This window comes from Erithacus rubecula (genome assembly GCF_903797595.1).
Source record: "Erithacus rubecula genome assembly, chromosome: 2".
Classification (NCBI taxonomy): Eukaryota; Metazoa; Chordata; class Aves; order Passeriformes; family Muscicapidae; genus Erithacus; species Erithacus rubecula.
Window position 1 is genome coordinate 3,316,541 of NC_136685.1, and position 21,905 is coordinate 3,338,445.

Below are 21,905 nucleotides of genomic sequence, written 5' to 3' on the forward strand. Positions count from 1 at the left end.
CTTGTGCTGTGGCTGAGCATCCTGCCCTGTCTCCTCTTGTTTCTGAGGGGGTTTCCTGAAAGGACCTGGTCCATCCCTTTATTTGGGGTTGTGAGTGGACCCTGTTACCAGCATCTATTTCTGTCTGCTGTGCTCAGGTTGTCATTCTTGAGCAATCTCTCTTTTAACAATACTTTTTTTGTTTGAGAATTTCCCCTCAAGTTTACTCTTCCTTGTGACCACATTTCCAGAGTAATTCTGCTAATAAGTAAACTGAGTGTAGATCTCTGCTGGGGTTAACTCACACAGGGTTCCTGTAATCACTGGCTGGATGTGGCTGAGACTCTGGGGCTTGGCCTCAGAATAAACCAAGCACAACTGGTTCCAGTGCTGGGCAGAGCTCCAGAGCTCCCCTGAGGGTTGATTGCCTGTGACTTTGTGCCACTGAGCCTCTGAATTGAGGCAGAGGAGAAGCCTGAGCAAGGCTGTTTCAGCTGCCTTTGGGGCTGAGGTGAGAGCACACTCTGCTGCTGTTTGGTGCATGGTAACTCATTAAACCTCAGTTATGCTGTGGGGTCTGGGAACTTCCTGAAAATTTCAGTGGAAACTTCCATGAAAGGTTTCCATGCCAGGGCAGGGGCTCAGCAGCCCATTGAGGGATTCCATCAAAATCCACCTGGGCTCCAAGTAGAGGAGGGCAGAGGTGGGAGTGGGGATGCTGCTCAGTGCCTGAGGGAGCTGGATTGCATCTTCCCAGAGCCAAGGCTCTCCAAGGCATGGATGGTAACACTGAGAAAGCCCACTGCCCTCTTTTCCACAGGGAAAAAGACCTGCTGGGTTAAAGCTACTTGGAAAGTGATAAGGGATCTGAACAACTTTTGGGCAGAATTCCCAGCAGATGCTGTTGGGAATATCATGGAAAAATTGAATTAGTCATATGTAAGGGAATCTTGAAATACACTTGGTGTGAAAGTCAGTCACAGATTGAATATCACCATATATGAAACAGTTTTTCTGTCATGTTGTAGGAGGGCAAAAAAGAAGATAAAGTGGATTAATTGTCCTCCTATTTGAGACCTAACCATATACCAATGGAAGAACAATCTCAGGTTATTTTTGTTATGGTTATTGAAGTCTTGGAACAAAATAGTTAATAGCAGCAAGTAGCTTAGGTTAATAATTAAGCACCCTCAATGGATGGCTCTGAGCTGTCTGGGAAAGGGGTTTCAGCCTTTTGGGAAGCTTGTCTGGTGGGTTTCAGCCCTGGGCAGAGTGACTGACACAAACCCAGCCTGAAACCTGTGGCAGAGCTGGTGCCAAGGGGATGGAGCTCTTGTGCTGATGTTGGAACCCCTGCACTTCACTCAGCAGAGGAAGAGAGGAAGAACAAATTGAATAAGGTAAGTAAAGCCAGAAAAGGTCCTAAAAAGAATAATAAAATTACATCTAAATGATGTTGTCTGCACCTGCTTTGAAATGCAGCATTCACTTGCACCAGGGACTCTGCTCTGTGCAATTTGCAGCGTGCTAAAAAGTGCAAGAAATAGAAATTGGTTACAGTAGGTCTTGTGGTGCCATAAGCAGTAGAAACCAGGTTGGATGGGGCTTGGAGCAGCCTGGTTTGATGGAAGGTGTCTGTGCCCATGGCAGGGGGTTGGAACTGGGTGATCTTTAAGGTCTCTTCCAACCAAAACCATTTTGTGACTTAAAAATGTGACTAAATTAATTGACCCGTGCTTTTTTCCATGCTGAGGGTAAAGGCAGAAAAGATTGATAGTCTATCTTTAAATGTTAGAACAGCTCCTGACATGGGTCTTATAAAGGAAATGTGTGATATCTCTGGCTATGACAGCAAGTAAGAGCTGATCTGCAAACCTTCAAATGTTCACATTCTTAAATTATTAGAAAAGTTCACAGCTGTTGCTCCCAGAGATTTGCAGTGAGAAGAAAGAATACAGATGGGATTTTTTTTTTTTAAAGTTACAGGGAAGGTCCTGGAGCCAGACTCTTGTGAATTCCTCATCCAGTGTTCAAGATGAACCTTTGGAGAACATTTCTGCTGAGTGCTGGGCTGCTATTCTTGGCAGGTGGGTGATGGAGAGTTGTTGTCTCCAACCACACTTGTAAAATCCAGTGGGGTCTGGACACAGAATGCCTGTGAGATGTGGAGAAGAATTCCTAAAAGGGTTGAAAAATATGGGATATTGACTGTGGCACATTGCACATTGTCCACCCTTATTATTGGTTTTCCATGGCATTATTTCCACAGCTGTAGTAAAGACTTCTGGATTAATTTTTAATTCTCTGTGTTCTACCTGTGTTCATATCATACCTATTGGTTTTTGTTCACTTGGTGATAAATATGTCACTCACTGTATGTTGATATTAGTGTAAAAGTGTCCAGTATTTGGCTTTGGTGATTAATACTGATGTTTGATCAGATTGCATCCAAACATAGCTAAGAAGTTGGAAATCTCCAAAAAACACTAATCAGGAAAGTGGAGATCACCATAAAATAACTTCTGGAAAATTCTGGTCAGTGGCTGCATAAAAGGAAGCCAAATGCTGGTTCACCTCTCAGCTTCAGAGAATGAGGGCACCCAAAAGAAATCCTAAATTATCTAAGGAATTTGGTGCCTTTATGGAAGGCAGGTTATAGGTGGCTGAACATCATGAAGCAGGAGCTCTTTTCCAAGCCTGTAGATTTTTCCTAAGGACTTCAGAAGGAAGTAACTGGACAGGTTGTCTTGGAATCAGAAAAGGATATTTTGCAGGCAGCTTTAATTTTGGTAGGGTGCACAAAAGTCAGAAACAAATTTCTTTGAGAGATGAAGGAATAAACATAAAATTTATAATTTTTAATTCTTGAGGATGACAGAAGACTCAGGCTGTAGTTTGGCTCACCAAGCCCTAAAGGCATCAACACCTCCCTTGGGGAGCTGTGAATGGGAGAGGGAGGTGGGGGGAAAGGATGGGGAAACATCATTAATTTGGATACCTGAGAAGGAAAAAAGGGGTGAAGGGATGGGATGAAAAGGGGTGAAAGGGGTGGGATCACAGGAGGCAGCTCTCAGATCAATTGTCTCATCCTGAATAAAATATTTTAGATATTCGCATTTCCCTTCATCCTGATGGAGCTGGTTTGTTTTTTTTGCAGGGACAGGCTCAGGATCACTTGTCAAGCCCCAGGAGGGCAGCATTGCTGGAGGAACATGGATTACCATCACTCTGGATGGTGAGCATTAAATTCTTGTGAAGTATGTGTTGAAATAGAATTATAGAAAGGCTGGATTGAAAGGGATCTTTAAAATAATCTCATTCCACTCCCCTGCCATGGGCAGGGACACCTTCCACTATCCCAGGTTGCCCCAAGCCCTGTCCAGCCTGGCCTTGGACACTTCTAGGGATGTAAAAATAACAGATAACCAGCTCCCTTCAGAGGTCTGTGGCTGGAGTGACAAACCCACCCCAACAGAACCATAGGCTGTGACCCTCATAGCATGAAATCAGCTTGAAATGGTCACTTTATAACTATTGCTGAAGGTTTATTTCTGAGCAACAGAAGTAAAAATGTTTATTTTTGCAGACGTAGGGCTAGAAATTTCTCCCTTGCTCCTGACCTTTTAATGAAGAATAGCTAAAAATCTACCCCCTTCATATGTCCTGTGATCCTGGAGCATTTTAAGACTCTTATAATAAGCATGAGATCTGAGAAAAAAAATCTCAGAAAATTGTCCTGTCCATTTTGACCCCAAACCGGCTGTACATTTTCCACAGTGATGAATATTTATTCATTGGGAAGAGAGCTGGTTTCTGAACCACCTGCAAGATCATTAGCTGGCACAGGCTGCCAGTGCAGTGGGATTTAAAAGATGAGTGGAAGTACACTTGGGGACATGTTTTTTTACCCTTACAATTCTCTCCCCATTCCTCGCTAGGGAAAAAGTGAGTGCCTGTGTGGGGCTGAGTTGAGAATGAGGTTAAACCACCGCAGCATGAAATTACACCAACATATTTTAAAAAAACCAGATCAAGGGCTCTTATTCCTAGAGAAGCTGGGCTGTACCTCTAAAAATGTTTGTTGTGTGACTGGGAGTGATCCTGTGCTCACAGAACCCTTCTGATTGATTTTCTTGCTTAGGCTCAGCATCCCACCAGGTAGAATCTGTCTCTGCAGCCAGTGCATCCCAGCTGGAGGTGTTTCTGGTCAGTCCTGACCTGCCCAGGCTGCCTTGTGATGTCTCTCCTCTGCATTTGGACTTGCCCACTATAAGGTGCAGAACAAGGTATGATCCATGTGAGAGCCCAGGGCTTACCCCTGGCCTCCTTGGGGGTCTCAAAACCCCCCTGGCAAGGGTCTCAAAGACCTCTGAGTGAGACCCTGGTATCACAGGTGCTGGATTCTAACCCATGGGGGAAGTTGTCAGCACAAAGAGAATGGAAACAAGCTACCAAAATTAGTAAAGTGTAAATTAGATTATTAGAACCTAGATAAATAGGGTTTTTTGAATGTTTATGATACTGGACACGTGGCCAAGATGGAGAATTTGGGGGGTGGGCACCTTTTCCTCCTTCTTCTCCATGTCATCCATGTTGGGTGACACGTTGGCACTCTTGGATTGGATGGGGTCAGGGCTGGACCATTTAATAAAATTGTATTGTATTGGGAAAATTTTGTAAACATGTAATATGTAATACAAACTACATGAGATAAGCCCTGCCTTCACCAGGCAGATTCCACCCTGGATGCCAGGCTGAGCAGACCCTGCTGGCCAGGCAAAAGGTCCCAGAGATATGAAACAATAAACAACCCTTGGAACAAAAGAAAACTGTCTCCAGCAATCTCTCTTCGGCTGCTTCAGAGAAAACCAGGGTTTGAACCACCTTCGTGTCCCTCTGGGGTGATCTCGGGGCAAAGGAGAAACCCCAGACTGGGACAGATCCAGAGCTGCACTGTGGGTGAGACCCTTTGTCAAACAGGATCTTCATTTTCCCCCAGTGCCTGCAGAGGCAGTTTGGGAGTTGAAAGAATTCCTACAGCTCTACTGTGGCCTCACTGAGCAGTTCCTAAGCTGGGTTGATTTATTCTTGTTTCAACTTCATGGAGCACAAGGCTGCCTTGAGCCCTGAGAGGCTTCTTGGGCAGTCCAGACTCAGACCTTCAAAGGTTTGGAGACACCTAGCACTCAGATCCAAAATTCCCAAGGAAATCTTGGAGGAGACTCAGATTTTGGTGTCCTTGACCTGCCCAAGGTGATAGAGAGAGGTTATGAATAGTCCAGGAAATAAATATAGTTCCAAGCACCAGCTGGGCATTGTAAACTGTCTGTTTCCTATCGTGTCATAACTTTAATGCAGGTTGTTGAACTGGAAAACTGGGGTGTCTGAAGAAGGACCTAATGGGACTCTTCCATATTTTGCTGCTAAGATTTGGCTGGGAGTGTATTCTGCTGGGTGCTGTGCTGGGACACTGTGTGAATCAAGGATGCAGCATTGATTTATGGACCAGGATCAAGATGCCCTGCAGATCCAGGCAGCCCTTGATCTTTTTATTACTAATGAATAACAATTATTTTATGTATGTGCTTAATGAGAATGTTTGTGTTTTGCATTAACAATAATTTGGGTAGAATTCTGATGAAGTCCTGCCACCTTCTGCTCTTAACTGTGATTTCTTGCTATGCTTCCAAATTTCTTTTAAATTATTATTTTAAAGTTTGGCTTCATATGTGTGAAGTTTGGGCTGACAATGTAAAGCTCCTTTGCTCTATAGAAGTCTCAGTGGACTTGCTGTAGATGGAAACTCTGTAAAGAACTTGGAATTTCCCAAACACAATTCGTATAAAAATAATGCAATATTACACATTTTCTTCCACCCAGGTCTTCACCCCAGGAGGGTTTGTACTATGTGGAGGTGATCTTTAAAGGACATGTGATTAACAACCTGACTGAGGTGGAGAAAGAGAATTATTCTTTCAAGGTAATCACCAAGCAAGTGCAGAAGTGAGGAGAAAGAATTCAAGATACTGAAGGGATTGAAGCTTCAACACTGTCACAGGAAATATGTTGAAATGGATGGAATCACAGAATGGTTTGGATTGGAAGGGATCTCTAAGACCATTCCATTCCAACCCTAAACTAAAGAAAGGTGGGGAAAGGGTTTTTGTTAAGCTATATTACAGACAGAACCAGGGGGAATGGCTTCAAACTGAAAGAGGGTAAGTTTAGATTGGATGTTCAAAAAAACTCTTTAATGTGAGGCCCTGGCACAGAGAAACTGTGGCTGCCCCTGGAAGTGTTCCAGGCTGTTTTGGACAGGGTTTGAAGCAACTTGGGATAGTGGAAGGTGTCCCAGCCCATGGCAGGAGGTGGAATGAGAAGATCTTTAAGGTCCCATCCAACCCAAACCATTCTGTGATTCTGTGATCTCCTGCAGAACAGAACCATGACTGTGCTTTGGGATGTGGCCTGGTATGTTTTGAAGTCACATCCCACCTCTGTGGTAACTTTGAGCAAAAATCCCAGCATTTTCAGTCAATTGCACATTAAAGCTGAAGAGTCATTGGGTAGTTCAGCTAGCTTAGAGAGCTGATGAAAAATCACCAGGGGATGCTGTTAATGAGGCACATTCCAAGCTAAATAAACCACAGTGTGTCTCTTTGTTTTGGGGCTGGGCCCTGGGAGCTACACCTATTAAAATTAATTTTGCCTCCACATTAGATTGGAAAAGCTGCTGCAGGCAGCAACAAGTCTGAGCAGCTCACAAGACTCGTGTCAGCCACTGCCCCCATTTCTTGCTGCTTTTGGCTTATTTCTCCACATCCTCTCCAGCCTGGGGTATGGTGTGATGTTGCCTTTACTCCCCAGAAATGACCATTGCTGGAGGAAGTTTGTGGCTGCTCATTCATTTTTAACATGACCAGGAGCAGGAGGGGAGGGCAAAGGCTGAGCTCTGAAAGGGAATCGAGGAAAAACCCTGACATATGCAGTGGTATCTTTGAATAAATGCAACAAATTAATTTTTAATGATATTTATTGGGCTGTGAGCAGCATCTCTGAGTGCCAGTGAGGACATGAGTGAGCTCATAAAGGAGGTGGGGAAGATGAGCATGTCCAAAAAGGATAGGGAAGGGTCTGGAGCACAAATCTGGTGAGGAGCAGGTCAAGGGGCTCAGCCTGGAGAAAAGGAGGCTCAGGGAGGGCCTTCTCCACAAATCCTTGACAGGAGGATGCAGCCAGGTGGGGGTTGGCCTCTTCTTCCAAATTACAAGATACAGGATGAGAAAATTGCCTTGAGTTGTACCAGGGGAGGTTTAGATTGGATATTAGGGAAAATTCCTCCCCCAAAGGATTGTCAGACACCAGGGAAGTGGTGGAGTCACCAGCCCTGGAGGGATTGAAAATTCATGCAGATGTGGCATTTGGGGATATGTTTTACTTGATTTAGCAGTCTTGGATTAATGGTTGGACTTGATGATTTTCAAGGTTTTTTTCCTCAGAGGTGAAGGTGATCCTTTCCCCAAAAAATCTCTGTTGTATAGTAAGAAGGGCCAAGGCAAATTCTTTGCTCCACTGCTGTAAGGTACTCAACAAACTTGCCAAAGAATGGCTGAAGTATTTCACATCTACGATGATGAAATTGTTCTAAAAGATGTACTATTGGGAAGAAAAATATTCTCACCATTCAAGATAAATGCAAGTTTTAACATCAGCTAAAGCATGACTTAGACTTAACAATGTATTAAACTGTGTCTTCTGATATTGGACCAAGCCAGGGTGGGTAATTTGGGCACAAAAGAAGATATGAAAATATCACTAATATAGACTCTGAGGGGGTGTCCTGGTTTGAAGGACAGATGTCTGCCAATAAAGGCAGAGGCTTCTCTTTGAAATGGAGAATGTAAACACCCTCCCTACAAATTATTATCATTTTGAAATTAAGGGGCTCTCAGGCAAAGATATGGGAATTAGGAATAACCGTTCTTTACTAGGAAAATTAAAATAGAAATACAGTATTATACAGAACAATCCCAAACCCTGCCAGAGTCAGAATCCAAGCTGACACAGTCAGTCAGTCAGGGTGGTGGCACAGTCCCATTCCATGGTGCTGCATCCTCCTGCAGGGGCAGATGTGGTTCAGCTGGAGCAGTGCTCCTGGAGAAGGTGCAGTTTCCTCTGAAGGTGCAGGGATGATGTGGAAAGGTCCAGTTTTCCTCTGGAATCCAGTGGAAAGGCTGCTCTGGTGTTCCAAATCTCAGTTTTTCTCTGGGTAGGAAAGGCTTGGCTCGTCCCCTGGCTGGAGCATCTCCCAGTGGGATGATGGAATTTTATCAGTCATGCACTGGGACTCAGTGGCCATGAACAGGAGATATCTCCTGGAGGGAGGATGGGCTGTGGGAAGATAAAGATGATTGCCCAGCTGGTTTAAAGATGGCCCATTAGCAGAGAATATGTGCCAGGAGATCAGGGGCACTGCCCCAGCTGGTTTAACAGATGGGGACAGAATTCACATTGCTGGCCACATCCTGTTTTGCAACCCAAACAGGGGGTGAGAAGGGAATAATTCTCTTTATTCCCTTCTCAGAGCAGGACTCACAGACCACAGGTAGAGTGTGAGTCTGTGAAATGCAGCTGCTAGCTGAGCAGTGAGCAATGACTGTCAGAGGGGGTTGGACTGCTGCAGAAATAGCTGACATTTCACTGCATATTTCTCTTTGCAGTTCTCATCTGAGCAGACACCTGTGGTTTACCAAATTAATCCATCATCTGGCACCCCAGGTATGGGACCTTTCTTTAATCTGTAATGCCACACAGACCTTTTGCTTATTGGGGTTTTAGATCAGACTTCAAAGTTACATGAGAAGTCATTCACTGATTTTGGTCTGAAAAATTGACTGGAATATGGCAGATTTTTTCACCCCTATGTCTATTATTTTTGTATTTCCAGCTTTCTTTAGAAAAAATTGAAAGGTTGATCCTCAAAGTCAAGATTAATAAAAATATTTTGGTCTCTCAAGAGTTCAGACAGTCACGTGGATGATTATGTCACACAGATGTGCCTCAGTCTAAGTCAATCCCTAATTTCCAATTGTTTTCAGGTGTAGTTCAGCTCTAGATTCTTGTACTTTGCTTTAGGGTGCCAGTATGGAGGTTTCACCTCCCAGTGTGGATGAAGAGCAGGAGAATAATCTGGCCACAGACATGCCAAGGTCCTTCTTTAGATTTTCACCCCGTCTGGTGTACAAATTATCTAATTTTGGTTGTCTCAGGAGGTTCTACAGTGGAATTGGGTTAGAAAGTGGGGTTTAATTAATAAAAGAGCTGAGGAAAATTATCTGCTCTGTGCACACATCTGAAAAAAAAAAATAGAATGAATTTTGTTTTTTTTGGTGGGAAACAAAGATGTGTTTTTAAAAAGGTGAGTTAACTGTAAAATTATCTTGAGCTGTGATAAAAGCTGCGAGTAGATTCAGTACAGGAACCTCTACAAAATCCACAAGTTCCTTTTGTTCAGCTCAGAAAATCTGCAAATAAGTTCTCTGCTTTTAAAAGACTCTCTTCAATTTCCATTTCCTCTTAAACAGGAAATTTAATACAGATTCATGGGAAGACAATTGCTGGGAGATATGAGACCCTGGACTTCAATGTGGATTATGTTGATGGGTAATTATGAACACTCAGCTATCTGCTGCAGTCCCTGTAAATTGGCATTTTTTCCATCAGCCTCCTCGACAGCAATAAATTGCAACCAGTTGGCCCAGAATTGCCATTTACTTCCTTTGTGGTTTATTGCAGCTCATGAGTTGGGCTCCAGCAAACTTTGTTAATCTAATTGCAACTGGTCCATTAAGCTGGTTGGTTTGTTTACTGGCAGCACAGTCAATCACAGCTCAGTGTGAATTGTACTGTAATTGCAGCTGGCTGCTGTAGATTTTATTTTGGCTAGCAAATTAAAATTTAACTAATTAAAATAATGTCAGAGTTGAAAAGTTAAATAAATTTCCCCCCTTCCATTTGCAATTTTTTTTTTTTAGAAAAAAACCTATTAGTTTGAAACAGATGCTCTGGTGAGCCAGAAGACTAAAGAGAAGTATTTTGAGACAAAAGGCTTTGTTGTTCACTGCTTTAAACATTCTGTAGTTGTTTTCTTGTTCTCAGAGGTTTGACTTTTTTTTTAATGTTGCTTCTCTGGTAACACAACAGAGAAAAGCAGCTAGGTTTAAAAAAAACCCCTTATTTAATGACAGCAGCCCCTTTAAACAGAGTGAATACAAAATGAGCATCAACACTGTCCTGCTGTGTGTCATATGTATTTCCATATGTATGGATATATTATCAAATGTTAATTTATGATCTCTGTGCCAATGGCAGTGCAGAACTAAGCCCAGGTAAGTATTTTAAAGATAAACTATTAATCCACAATTACTCTGCTGACAGTTTAAGGAGCATTTCAGGAGCCAGGAAAGGCATGTATTCTTGAGAGTTAAAATTTTTAATTGAAGCAGCAGATATTTAACAATGAGATGATTTTTAATGAGTTCTCACACTGATTGGAAATGTCCCCTGCCAAGTGATTAAACTCCTTGCTGGCATGAAGGAAAGTCCAGTGCAGATTCCTGCCATGCCATCCCTACACTGTGCACATCAGCATCCTTTGTTTGGTATCAATTATTGTTTTACCTCTGGTGAAGCCCTGGAACCTTTGATCAGAGGGGGAAAAGCTGCTCTGAATGCAGTGCTCTGCTGCCAGATTACTCATTTACAGCACAGCCTCACCAAAAGGAAATGGCCTCAAAATCCCAGCATACCAGACAGGTCCCCTTTGTAGCTTCACATGAATAATTTGCCCATTTTTGGTGTGTTAGGAAATAGGTACCAGGTGGGGACTTGGATTTGACCAGAGCAGTCTGTCACTCAGTCATGCTGATTCAGGACTTGGAGGAAAAAAAAAAAAAAAAAAAAGGGAATGGTTTTTATACTTTCAAGTGTGTTCTGGACCTTTTTCCATGCTTTGTATGGGATGCACTGGTCCAGTGATGCTGAACAAACATTTGGCAGTTCTGATTTTTTTTTTTAGCCTTCCTTAAAATGAAAGGTTCTCAATATCAGCCACCTGTATAAATAAAAAATAAAAAAAAATAAAAACAAGTTCTTTTAGGAAAACCTCATAAAACTGCACTCTGAAACATGGGGCATAGAAAACTGCACTCTGAGGGATGGGTCATCACAAAGTGTTTGCATTACAGGTTTTAATTACCTGTTTCCTTTAATTGCCTGGTAATTCTCAAGGAATCATTGCCAGCCTTTGCTTACTCTACTAATTACTCTGAATTTATTCCTCCCACCTTCTTCCTCCTCTACAGTGGAAGTTGTCCCAAATTGATTCTTAAAGGAACAGATATTTAAATTATTTGTTAGGAGCTTAGGTGATTTCTGCTGGAAGTTGTTTGTGGTGTTTTTCCTCAGTAAAATAAAGAAATATCTGAGCTGCATTCTGATTGTACTTGCTGCAGTTGGTGCTGCTTTGGAAGGTGTGGGTGGGTATTGCCCTCCTGGAGTCCAGCCTTGCCCTCAGGGAGGAGGGATTGGATCAGATTGATTCAGATTCACTTTGCAGGTGCAAAGATGAGAGATTAGAGCTTGTCCCATTTTCTAGAAGGTTAATAAATGTTAGATACAAGTGGAGGGAAATTCCTGTCCCTTGGGAAAATATTGGCTGCTGATTTGAATAGGATCAGGTTTTCATCTGCATCACATTTTATCTTCTCTGTTTATTTTTTGCCCAGGCCAGCTGTTCTTACATCAGAAGATGGATGGACCAGTCTCTGCTCTTTTGTTGACAGGAGAGCTGGAAGCATGTCAGTTCTTGTTCACTTTGGGTTTGTGTTGGTGCAAGGGCTCAGCACAGCTTGTGCACCAAAAAAAATTTGTGTTTTTTGGAGAATATCTTCTGCTTTGGCTTAAAGTGGAGGAGAAACCCTGGGGAGTCATGGTTTGTGATGGGGTGGGTGAGGGTTGCTGGCTTTCTGCAGCTTCAACCACTGGAATGTAAATGTGAGTTAATGATGGGAACTGTCATTCCATGACTCCAGAGGGATGATGCAGTGCCAGCATATCTGTTTAATTGCTACCTGCTCATTCTCACAGTTTAGGAACCTGCAGAAGAGAAATATTTTTGTCCTTCTAGTCACCCTCCCCTTGTGCCTGCATTTGTCTCTGCTCAGTTTTTATTTCAAGGGGGGATTCTAAAGGCTGCCAACAGCATCAGCTTCTAGAAATAGGTGTAAAGGAGCCCAGCTGGAACATTGCTGCTGGGTCACATCCTCCCAAGCTGCTGAACCATTTCTCTTTAGTGGGAAGATGAATTGTTCCTCCCCCCCTCACCTGCTTCGCTCCCATGTTTCTAAAGACAACAAACCAGGACTATCTTGGGTGTGCAGCCCACATCTTCTTTAGGTTAGTTGATTCTAGTGTGTTTTGCTTGTTTTTTGCTGCCAAGGCTCAGTGAAATTCTTTTTCTCTCCACAGTTACCCAATTGAGGCAAAGGATGGGCTGGGGACTCTGCAGTGCCGGGTGGAAGGAAGCCACATAGGTTGGTGAAAAGGGACAAAACCCATGAGTTTCTGTCATTCCTGCAGCTGCAGAGGATGGAGGGAGGAGGGTGTCTGTCATGAGTTTCTGTTCTGTCTCCAAAGCTGGAATGTGGCTCAGGGCTGAGCCCATAAAAGCAGATTTGGATCAGGGCTTGCCAGCCTTCAGCACAGTCCCTGCTGTGGTTTGTGTCCTCTGCACAGCCTGGGAGGACATGAAATGAAGCCATGGGCATTGCTGACAGCCAACAGGGTGATTTGGGGTCCTTACTCATTTTTCTACTTTAATCCTTCTTGTCTGTGATGGACCTTCCCTTTAGTGCTTTTTTTAGAGGAATAAATAGGTTGTTTCCTTCTATTCACAGTCTCTCCAGTTGCAGGGGGGAACCCTTTCGTTTTTCATCACTTCCAAGCACTCTGAAGAAATTTCTAATTTCTTGTGGAGGCTTTGAGCTCGAGCCTTCCTGTTTGGGGAAGATATTTTGAGTTAAATATGTAAAATAGATTTTCCTTACTGTTGTAAAGAAAGTGTAAGGAAGGGAGAATGAAGCCTAGGGAACCAGGATAAGATTTGGTAGGATTTGCTCCATACACCTGCCTTAAACCATTGTCACTTTTCTCTCCTCCAGGGTCCCACAATGTCAGCTTCTCAGTGTTTAACAAAGGAAAGTGAGTAAAAGAAAGATTTATTTCTTCTTCTCTGGTTTTGCTTGGGGATACAGCTGCATTGGAGTCCAGGATGAGTGAACAATATTTTTCCTGAAACATTAATTTCATTGCTTACAAATAAGGTTTTGTTATATTGAGAAGATGGTTGACAGAAAGAAAAGGGGGAATTTTTCTCCCAAAGCATTTCCATGTTGGTGTTTTATACTTTACCTTCAGTGGCCAAAACATAAGATATCTTGGACAAGGGGGAATGGCTGAAGGGGGATGGATTTAGATGGGATATTGGGAGAAATCCTTCCCTGTGAGGGTGGGGATGCCCTGGTACAGGTACCCAGAGAAGCTGTGGCTGCCCCTGGATCCCTGGAAGTGTCCAAGCCAAGCTGGACAGAGCTTAGAGCATCCCTGGGATAGTGGAAATGTCCCTGCCCATGGCAGGGGTGGAACTGGAGGTTCTTTAACATCCCTTCCCACCCAAACCATTCTGTGATCTGTTAAATCTATCTGAATTAAATCCTTTCACCTTGCTTTTAACTATTCATCCAAATGGGAAAGAATTTAACCATAAAAGGAGGTGAAAACAGGTTCTGACTGTGTCAAAACAACTTTACAATGTGTTAGCACTTCTAATAAAGTGTTTCAGCCATTTAATGGGGTCTCATGAATCAATGCCCCAATGTGCTGGTGAAGGGAGTTGTTGGAGCTTGCAGAAATGTTCCCCTGTTGTTCTGGAGAGTATTCAGCCCTGCCAAATTCTCTCTTGCAGGTCAGCAGTGCACAAAGGTGCTTGGCTCATCAGTGCCAAACAGGAGCTTTTCCTGTATCAGACTCATCCAGGTATTCACTGCTCCACGTCCCTAGCACTGTCTTCCATCAGTCCCAGCCTGATCTAAGAAAAGACCTCTCACTATTGCTTTTCCCAGGGATGTAATCCTGCTTTTTCCTCATTTTGCTGTTCCACTCCCCTGGTATGGGCTTGACCAAGCAAAAAGCTGCAGATCAGAAATTCCAATTCAACCAGATTTGTGTGTGTTGTTCCTTGTCCTGTCTGATCAGTTTTAGGGTCGAGGTGTTGCTCTTAGAGAAACCTTTCCCCTTAAAATCACTCTGTATTTGGTGAAGCTGACATTTTGAAACTGCAGACCTCAGGATGAGAACTCCCACACTGGCTACAGGGAGGAGGTGATGTTCAGTTACTCCAAGAACTGAGTTCTGGATAAGCGGTGAATGGCAGGATACTGCACTATTAGTTAAAAAATTATTCAAGATACATTAGAAATAACCTGCATGTGACATTTCAAACTGTATTTTAGACAACTCTTTATTAAGAAGTGTAATTTTATGTCTTTATTTACAATTTAATGCAGAGTAAATGAAATAACCATGCATGAAGTTGGCTGTGGGCAGAGCATGAGCAGAAAGATCTGCTAGATCTGTCCAGTAGGCAGTACTGTGCTAGTCAGTAGTCAATACTGTAAAATAAGTGTTTAGATACCAGGTGAATTAACAAAAAAGATGCAGGTGTAGACGAAAATCCGTCATTTCTTTCTTAAAAGTTTGGGGGTTTTTTTTTTTTTTGGTTTTTTTTTGGTTTTTTTTTTTGTTCCCAGACCTATACAAATAGAACTGGGTGGTTAAACTCTAATATGAATGCAAAGTGGGTAGTTGTCATAAAAAAGAAAAATAGTTTTCCTGTAGAATGGCACAACTGTAACAGATAAAATCCTGAAAGGTTCTCCTGGTCATGATATGGACATTGAGATATTCATCTCCCTCCATTTGTCCCTGAAGTCTGAGGGATGATTGGAAAGAATGGTAACATTTAAACCTAAGGACTAAATTGAGACATGGGTCAGAGGTGGTCAACAGGATTAAAACAGTTTGAATTCTGCTGTTTTTCCCCCCAGAGCTCCTCATTAGCACAGAACAGAGCAGTTTGCAATGTGAGCATGACAGATGCAGCCACTGCTAAGGAACATCCCAAGCACTGCCGTGTTCCCCCTGCCCAAATTATCCCTGCTGTTCATTCCTGGTGTCATCCCAGAGGCTGCCAAAAAAAGGGTCAGTGCTCAGACCCTCTTTTCCTTCCCCTGCAGAGATATTCTCCGTGTTCCCAGCTGCAGGGAGCCTGGCAGGGGGCACAGATCTCACTGTCACTGGGGATTTCTTTGAGGAGCCAGTGCAGGTCACTGCTGCAGGTAAGAGCAAAAAAATGGGAATTTAATTTTTTAAAATGCAGTTTGGCCCTGACTGCAAAACCCAAGAGATATTTGGGGATACCAGTGTGGGAATTGTGGGACTCACCTCCAGGAAGGTACAGTTAATCTGATTTTGGGTATAAACTGTTCTATTTGCTGGTAGCATCAGCCCAGGCTTGTGGCAAAATGTTGATCCCTTTTGGGAAAAAGGTGGATGGGAGAGGATTCTGCCTTTCTCCTGTGGTGAGACACCACCCAGAGCACCACATCCAGGGTCCTCAGCACAGGAAAATCATGGACCTGTTGGAATGAATCCAGAGGAGGGACACAAAAATTATCAGAGGGGGAGAACACTGCTATAAGGAAAGGCTGAGAGAGATGGAGCTGTTCAGACTGGAGAAAATAAGGTTCCAAGGAGACCTTGGAACACTCTCCAGTACCTAAAGGAGCACCAACACAGCAACCTGGTCTAGTGGAAGGTGACCCTGTCCATAGAAAGGTGCTTGGAGCTACATTTGTGAGACCCCTTCCTACCCAAACCATTCTGCTGGAACCCTGAAGGCTGAGGGTTTTGAGCTTTCTGTGCTTTCTGGCACTGACCCCCAAAAAAACACTGCTTTTGACTTGAGGCTTTGGAGAAGGCTTCCAAATTTGAGTGATAGATTTAGAATCACTGGTGTGTAGTTAGAAGTGTGTAATTGCACATAGTAAAGGGTTTTGAATTTGGGGTTTTAGAATATTGTAATAGGTATGAGACAAAATAGAAGTTTTGGGCATTAGATTCTTCCTCCTTCTTCCTCCTTCCTCTTCTTGGTTTTAGGTAGTAGCTATTGATTAGAGAAAAAGTCCTGCACTGTGGGTCACAAGTGTTTAGTCATTAAGTCAAAAGTATAAATGATATAGGTGTTAGCTTTTAATTGCACAGCTAGGCCTTAAAAGACCTTGTAACAAGTGAGATACACCTGAATTTTTTCACTTTTAGCTGTTGGCTAGAAGTGCTGTAGAACTCACTGTACTATAGATAAGAATTAATACACAACTAAGTCCAAACACGAAACTTCATCTCTCGTGCTTCAATCCTGACTCTGACTGAAGACAGAAGAAAAAGGTAACCACTAACACCATTCCATGACTCTGAGATGTGTTTGTGCTGCAGCTCAGTTGTTTCCAAGTCTCCCACAGCACTTTTGTCTCCTCTCCCTGCTGCAGGTGTTCCCTGTAAAGTCAAGCAGGTCTCTCCCCAGGAAATCAGATGCACCACGGAGCCTCTTGGCAAGGGCAGGACACTTGGTGCCCCCCAGCCAGGTGAGGAGTTCCTGAAGGTCCAAATAACCAACACACACAGAAATGCAGGGGCAGAAATGATGAATGCAACTGTCTGCTTCAACATCAAGTTAGTTTTGTTTGGGTGGTAAGGAAGTGGGCTAGAAATAAATTTAAAAATAAATTTCTTCTGCTATGAGGAAAGGCTGATGGGAGAGCTGGGGTTATCTAGCCTGGAGAAAAGAATGCTCAGGGAGACCTGAGAGCCAATTCCTGTGCCTAAAGGCTTTCAGAAACACAGGGTTAAATTTTTATTAGGGACTGTCCTGGTTTGAAGGACAGATGTCTGCCAATAAAGGCAGAAGCTTCTCTTTGAAATGCAGAATGTAAAGCCCCTCCTACAAATTATTATTATAATTTTGAAATTAAGGGGCTCTCAGGCAAAGATATGGGAATTAGGAATAACAGTTCTTTACTAGGAAAATTAAAATAGAAATACAGTATTACAAAGAACAGTCCCAAACCGTGCCAGAGTCAGAATCCAAGCTGGCACCCGTCAGTCAGTCAGGGTGGTGGCACAGTCCCATTCCATGGTGCTGCATCCTCCTGCAGGGGCAGATGTGGCTCAGCTGGAGCAGTGCTCCTGGAGAAGGTGCAGTTTCATCTGAAGGTGCAGGGATGATGTGGAAAGATCCAGTTTTCCTCTGGAATCCAGTGGAAAGGCTGCTCTGGTATTCCAAATCTCAGTTTTTGTCTGGGTAGGAAAGGCTTGGCTCCTCCCCTGGCTGGAGCATCTCCCAGTGGGATGATGGAATTTTATCAGTCATGCACTGGGACTCACTGGCCATGAACAGGAGATATCTCCTGGAGGGAGGATGGGCTGTGGGAAGATAAAGATGATTGCCCAGCTGGTTTAAAGATGGCCCATTAGCAGAGAATATGTGCCAGGAGATCAGGGGCACTGCCCCAGCTGGTTTAACAGATGGGGACAGAATACACATTGCTGGCCACCGCAACCCAATACAGGAACTTTCATTAGTAATAGGACAGGGGGTGATGGTTTTAGATTAGATTCTATTTAAATTATTTCTAAGGAAGTTGTTTTTTTCTTTTTAAATGAGGCGGTGAGGTCACGGCACAGTTTGCCCAGAAAGGTGCTGGATGCTCCATCCCTGGGAACATTCAAGGCCAGTTTGGGTGCAGCTCTGAGCAGCCTGCTCTGGTTGGAGATCTGCCTGCTCGTGGAGGGAGGTTTGACAGGATAAACTTGAATATTCCCTTCCAAACCATTCTGTGATTCTGTAGCCAGGAAAACCAAGGTGGAGCAGCTCAGCCCACCATGTGCAGACAGGAGATGGTGGGAGGAAGGTCAGACTGGTGTACATGACTGTGGAAAATGAGGGGAAAAAGGCATGGATGATTTTTAGAGGAAGGATAACTGGAGTACTGCAGAGGCTTTTGGAGATACTCCTTGAGTGGAGCATTGCAGCAGGAGACTTCAGTGCATAAAATGAGGCTGAACTTCAACTCTAGGTCATCTCAGTGCCTTTTCCTGCAACAGCAGACATGTGAGCAGGTAGGATGCTCTGTTCTTCTCTCTGCAGAGTTTTGTTATTTCTGGTGGAAGATTTCAAGGTAAAACAAATTCCCCATGGCGAGATCTGTGTTCTGCCTTAGACTGCAAAATACCCCACAAACAGAACCAATTTATTATTAAAATTTTCTCTCTGGCCTGCCTCCTACAGCACTGATTCCAGCATGTGCTCTGGGATTTCTGCTGGCTGCTGCTGAGAATACTTTTGTTTTAACTTTCTAGGAAACAGAGGGCTTCTCTTTGAAGTGTGGGATGATGCCTCTGATCTGACAGAAGCAGGTCCTGGATACAGATGGCAGTTTGTACCTAATGCCAGCTCCCCAGTAAGGTTTCTGTCTGGGGCAGAGAAGTCCTTCAGGTACTCAATGATATTAAAAAGAGAAGAAGCCATGGCAATCACCTTTGGCAGTGTAAGGTGTAGCAAAACCACCTGACAGCTCTTTATAGCAGAGCCTCACTGCACAGCTCCTCTAAATCAAAGCAAACCCTTTGCTCTGAGGTCCTTTTGAAGCTTAAAATATGCAGTGAAGTGCTTTATTTTTTCCTTCTTTTGCCTCCCCTCAGTATTTCTGCTCTACCTGGCCTAGATATGCTGAAATACAACCAAGAAAAATTGCTCTGGAAGTAGAAGGAGCTCCAGTTTGAGGCTATTTTGGGCTGGAGCTCTGGCCTGATGTGGAGGGGCAAACTCTCAGCTGATGTTGGTAGCAAAGGTGGAGTTAATGCTAATAAATAAATAAATAAATTCCTGAATTGTGTTGGCTCCCATTGCCTCTTCAGAGTGGCCTTGAAAAACTGTGCATGAATTCTTGCATTTTTTTATCACTTCTCTGTTTTTCTTGTTTGATTCTGAGTGTAGTTTTGGCTTTTTCCTGCATGTTCAGGGTTAAGACTTTGAGAAGAAATGCACTGAAGTGGCCACCAAGAAAATCATGCTTGGTTTCATGGAGCTGTTTTTTCTTTCCTCTTTGAAACTTTTGTAAAGCATAATTGACATTTGGTGTGAAATTGGGTCATTTTGAGGTTACTTCAGCTTTAAATAGCAAGGTTTGTTTTGTTAAAATGGTTTAAGGATGTTTTCTTGTTGCTCAGTATACATGTGAAGGTGGGGTGTGGGGATGGTCTGTTTGTTGTTTTGAGGTTTTTTTTGCTGTAATTCTTTTGTATATTATGAATGTTCTATTTTTGCTCAGCTCCAGACTCCGTGGATTTTTTGTGGCTCCTCAGACCAACAATTACACCTTCTGGATTCAGGCAGATGGTCAGGCATCTCTCTACTTAAGTTTGTCCCAAGATCCAAAACAGAAGGTATTATTCTTGGTAGAGAAAAATGAGATTGAATGAAAATAAAAAATGAGGATTAAAAGGATTTTAATTAAGGAAATAACAAATAAGAATTTCATCAGTGTGGATTGGTTTATTGTCTCTTATGAATCTATTGCAGAGTCAAATCTCTGATTATTTTTGATATCTTACATTGGCCCCATCTATTATATAGCTCATAAAAAAATCACTCTTGCAACCAGAGTGTCTTTTCCAGAATTTTTTTTTTTTTTTGTTAGTTCAGCACATTTCTGTCTGTATTGAAGCCATCCATGAAAAGTTATTTGGGGAACTGTTATTCTTGCTAGGCTAGAACATAGGAATAATCTTCTTTATGGTATTGAACCTTAAACCAAAATTCTTTGAGATTGTGGCTCTTTTCCATATAATAGGTAGGAATTTGTGAGCCATCAACCCATGACTATCAGTTATAAACACAAATATGTTGTTTGTTTTTGATTTTTGGAGCTGTGGCATTGGACTAAATGCTATTTGAGGCTGGAGAAATGTCACTGACTGGTTTAATGGCTTCAAACTGTAAGAGAGTTGGTTTATATCAGATATTAGGAGGAAATTGTTCCCTGTGAGGGTGGGGAGGGGCTGGCACAGGATGCCCAGAGCAGCTGTGGCTGCCCCTGAATCCCTGGAAGTGCCCAAGGCCAGGCTGGATGAGGCTTGGATCAACCTGGAATAGTGGAAGGTGTCCCTGCACATGACAGGGGGTGGAATGAGATGGTTTTTGATGTCTCTTTCAGCCCAAACCCTTCTGTGATTTGGTTCTTCTTCACACAGGTGAGAATTGCTTCTCTCCCTGCTGGCAATTCAGAGTGGGCTGACAACTGGGTGAACAACTGGAGTGAACCTTGGCAGCCAAAATCCCAGAAATTTGAGCTAACTGCTGGCTCCAGGTACTACCTGGAAGCACTGCAGCATGCACAGACACCCAGCACAGGGATGAGAGTTGGAGTGCAGATCCACAACACGTGGCTGGACCCTGGTGTGGTGAGCAGCTACCACACTGAGCGGCACGAGATTCGGGCTCGTGCCCTGCATCTTCCAGAAATGCAGGTCAGTGCTGCCTTCTTGCTGCTAGATGTGAAAAAAATGTGTGTTCCCACCTTGTTTTCTGCCTCCTGAGGCAGCTGATGAGAAGAGCATCGTGAGCTGGAGTTGCCTGTGGTTTTTGCACACGTTAGTGGGTGTGTGTAAACACTCAGAAAGGATGGAGGGGTTTTTTCCTAATGGTGAAACTCCTGCATGGAAGGAGCTTTAAGGGCCATGTGCAGCTGCACAGGACACATATCCCTTGTTCTCCTGTTAGTGTAAGAATCCTGCTCCTTGTAGGACAAGTTTAAGAGTAGCTGAAGTGACTCTTGGAAGGGATCCCTGTTTCACAGAGGTGTTAAAAGGCAAAGTGCTGGCTGTAAAATCCTCCTCAGTAGCAGATACCAGGTTTGAGGTTTGTGAGTCTCATGCAGTTTGCATCTGTTTTCATTTATTGATTTGCTTCTCTTTTTTTACCAGATGCTGACTGTGTCTGGTACAGGTTATTTCAGTATCTCCTGGAACAACACGCTGAGAATGATCCCCACAAATGCTACAGCTCAGCAGGTAGGTGCCATTAAACACAGACACAAAATCCTCTGCTGGGGTGGAATTGGTGGGGCTCTGGTGCTTGACACAAGCTAAGATTTGGTCCAGAAGCTGAGATGAATTTTGTCATGAGGAGGCTATTTTTTTTTTTTTCCTGAAAGCATCTTACAATGGGATTTTTCTTCTGGAGATTTTACTCCTAGGTGTATTCTAAGCTTATCACAACATCCAAATATCTTGGACTGCCATTGATCCAGATCCTTGGACTTCTCCAAGGCCTGATGTGTGTTGTATGGCTCTGGCTGCTTCAACGACCCATAGTGTCCTGATGTGATAATTTCTCATCATTAAAGTGACCCTGAGTGATGGCTCCATGGCAGACTGAGGATGGCCCACACCCCTGAAAGTGTCAGATATGGAAGTTTGCACTCTGTTGAGATAAATTTTATTATTATTTAGCATTTCTATTCTTTTAATAATTGGCTGCCTGCTGTGCCACTGATCCCTGGCTGATGAAATATGAAATGATGATGTGGGTGTTAAATTCTCTGCTGAAATGATTGTGACTGACTACTTTTCACTTGCTTAATTTCTTTTAAAGGTGCAGGCAGCAATAGAAGAGCTCTTTTCAGTAGGATGTGAAACTGAGCCTGCTTCTGCTAAAATCCTTTTTCACCATGGTTTTGAGAAAGAAGGTA

The 21,905-nt window shown here is 43.3% G+C and overlaps 1 protein-coding gene across 1 annotated transcript in view; it reads left to right on the top strand.

The window, feature by feature from the left end:
- Positions 1–1,326: 1,326 nt before the first annotated feature.
- PKHD1 (PKHD1 ciliary IPT domain containing fibrocystin/polyductin) overlaps positions 1,327–21,905 on the top strand; it is a gene marked incomplete at its 3' end in the record, with an annotated part of 229,888 nt that continues 209,309 nt past the window's right edge. Inside the window, exons 1-18 of the mRNA XM_079298284.1 lie at positions 1,327–1,379; positions 1,960–2,066; positions 3,137–3,214; positions 4,121–4,265; positions 5,860–5,959; positions 8,700–8,757; positions 9,564–9,642; positions 11,766–11,837; positions 12,508–12,572; positions 13,200–13,239; positions 14,003–14,073; positions 15,333–15,434; positions 16,644–16,739; positions 18,514–18,649; positions 19,485–19,599; positions 20,407–20,682; positions 21,139–21,225; positions 21,809–21,902. Coding sequence (XP_079154410.1) covers positions 2,015–2,066; positions 3,137–3,214; positions 4,121–4,265; positions 5,860–5,959; positions 8,700–8,757; positions 9,564–9,642; positions 11,766–11,837; positions 12,508–12,572; positions 13,200–13,239; positions 14,003–14,073; positions 15,333–15,434; positions 16,644–16,739; positions 18,514–18,649; positions 19,485–19,599; positions 20,407–20,682; positions 21,139–21,225; positions 21,809–21,902 — 1,666 coding nt within the window. The 5' untranslated portion in view covers positions 1,327–1,379; positions 1,960–2,014. The remainder of the gene's footprint in view (positions 1,380–1,959; positions 2,067–3,136; positions 3,215–4,120; positions 4,266–5,859; positions 5,960–8,699; positions 8,758–9,563; positions 9,643–11,765; positions 11,838–12,507; positions 12,573–13,199; positions 13,240–14,002; positions 14,074–15,332; positions 15,435–16,643; positions 16,740–18,513; positions 18,650–19,484; positions 19,600–20,406; positions 20,683–21,138; positions 21,226–21,808; positions 21,903–21,905) is intronic.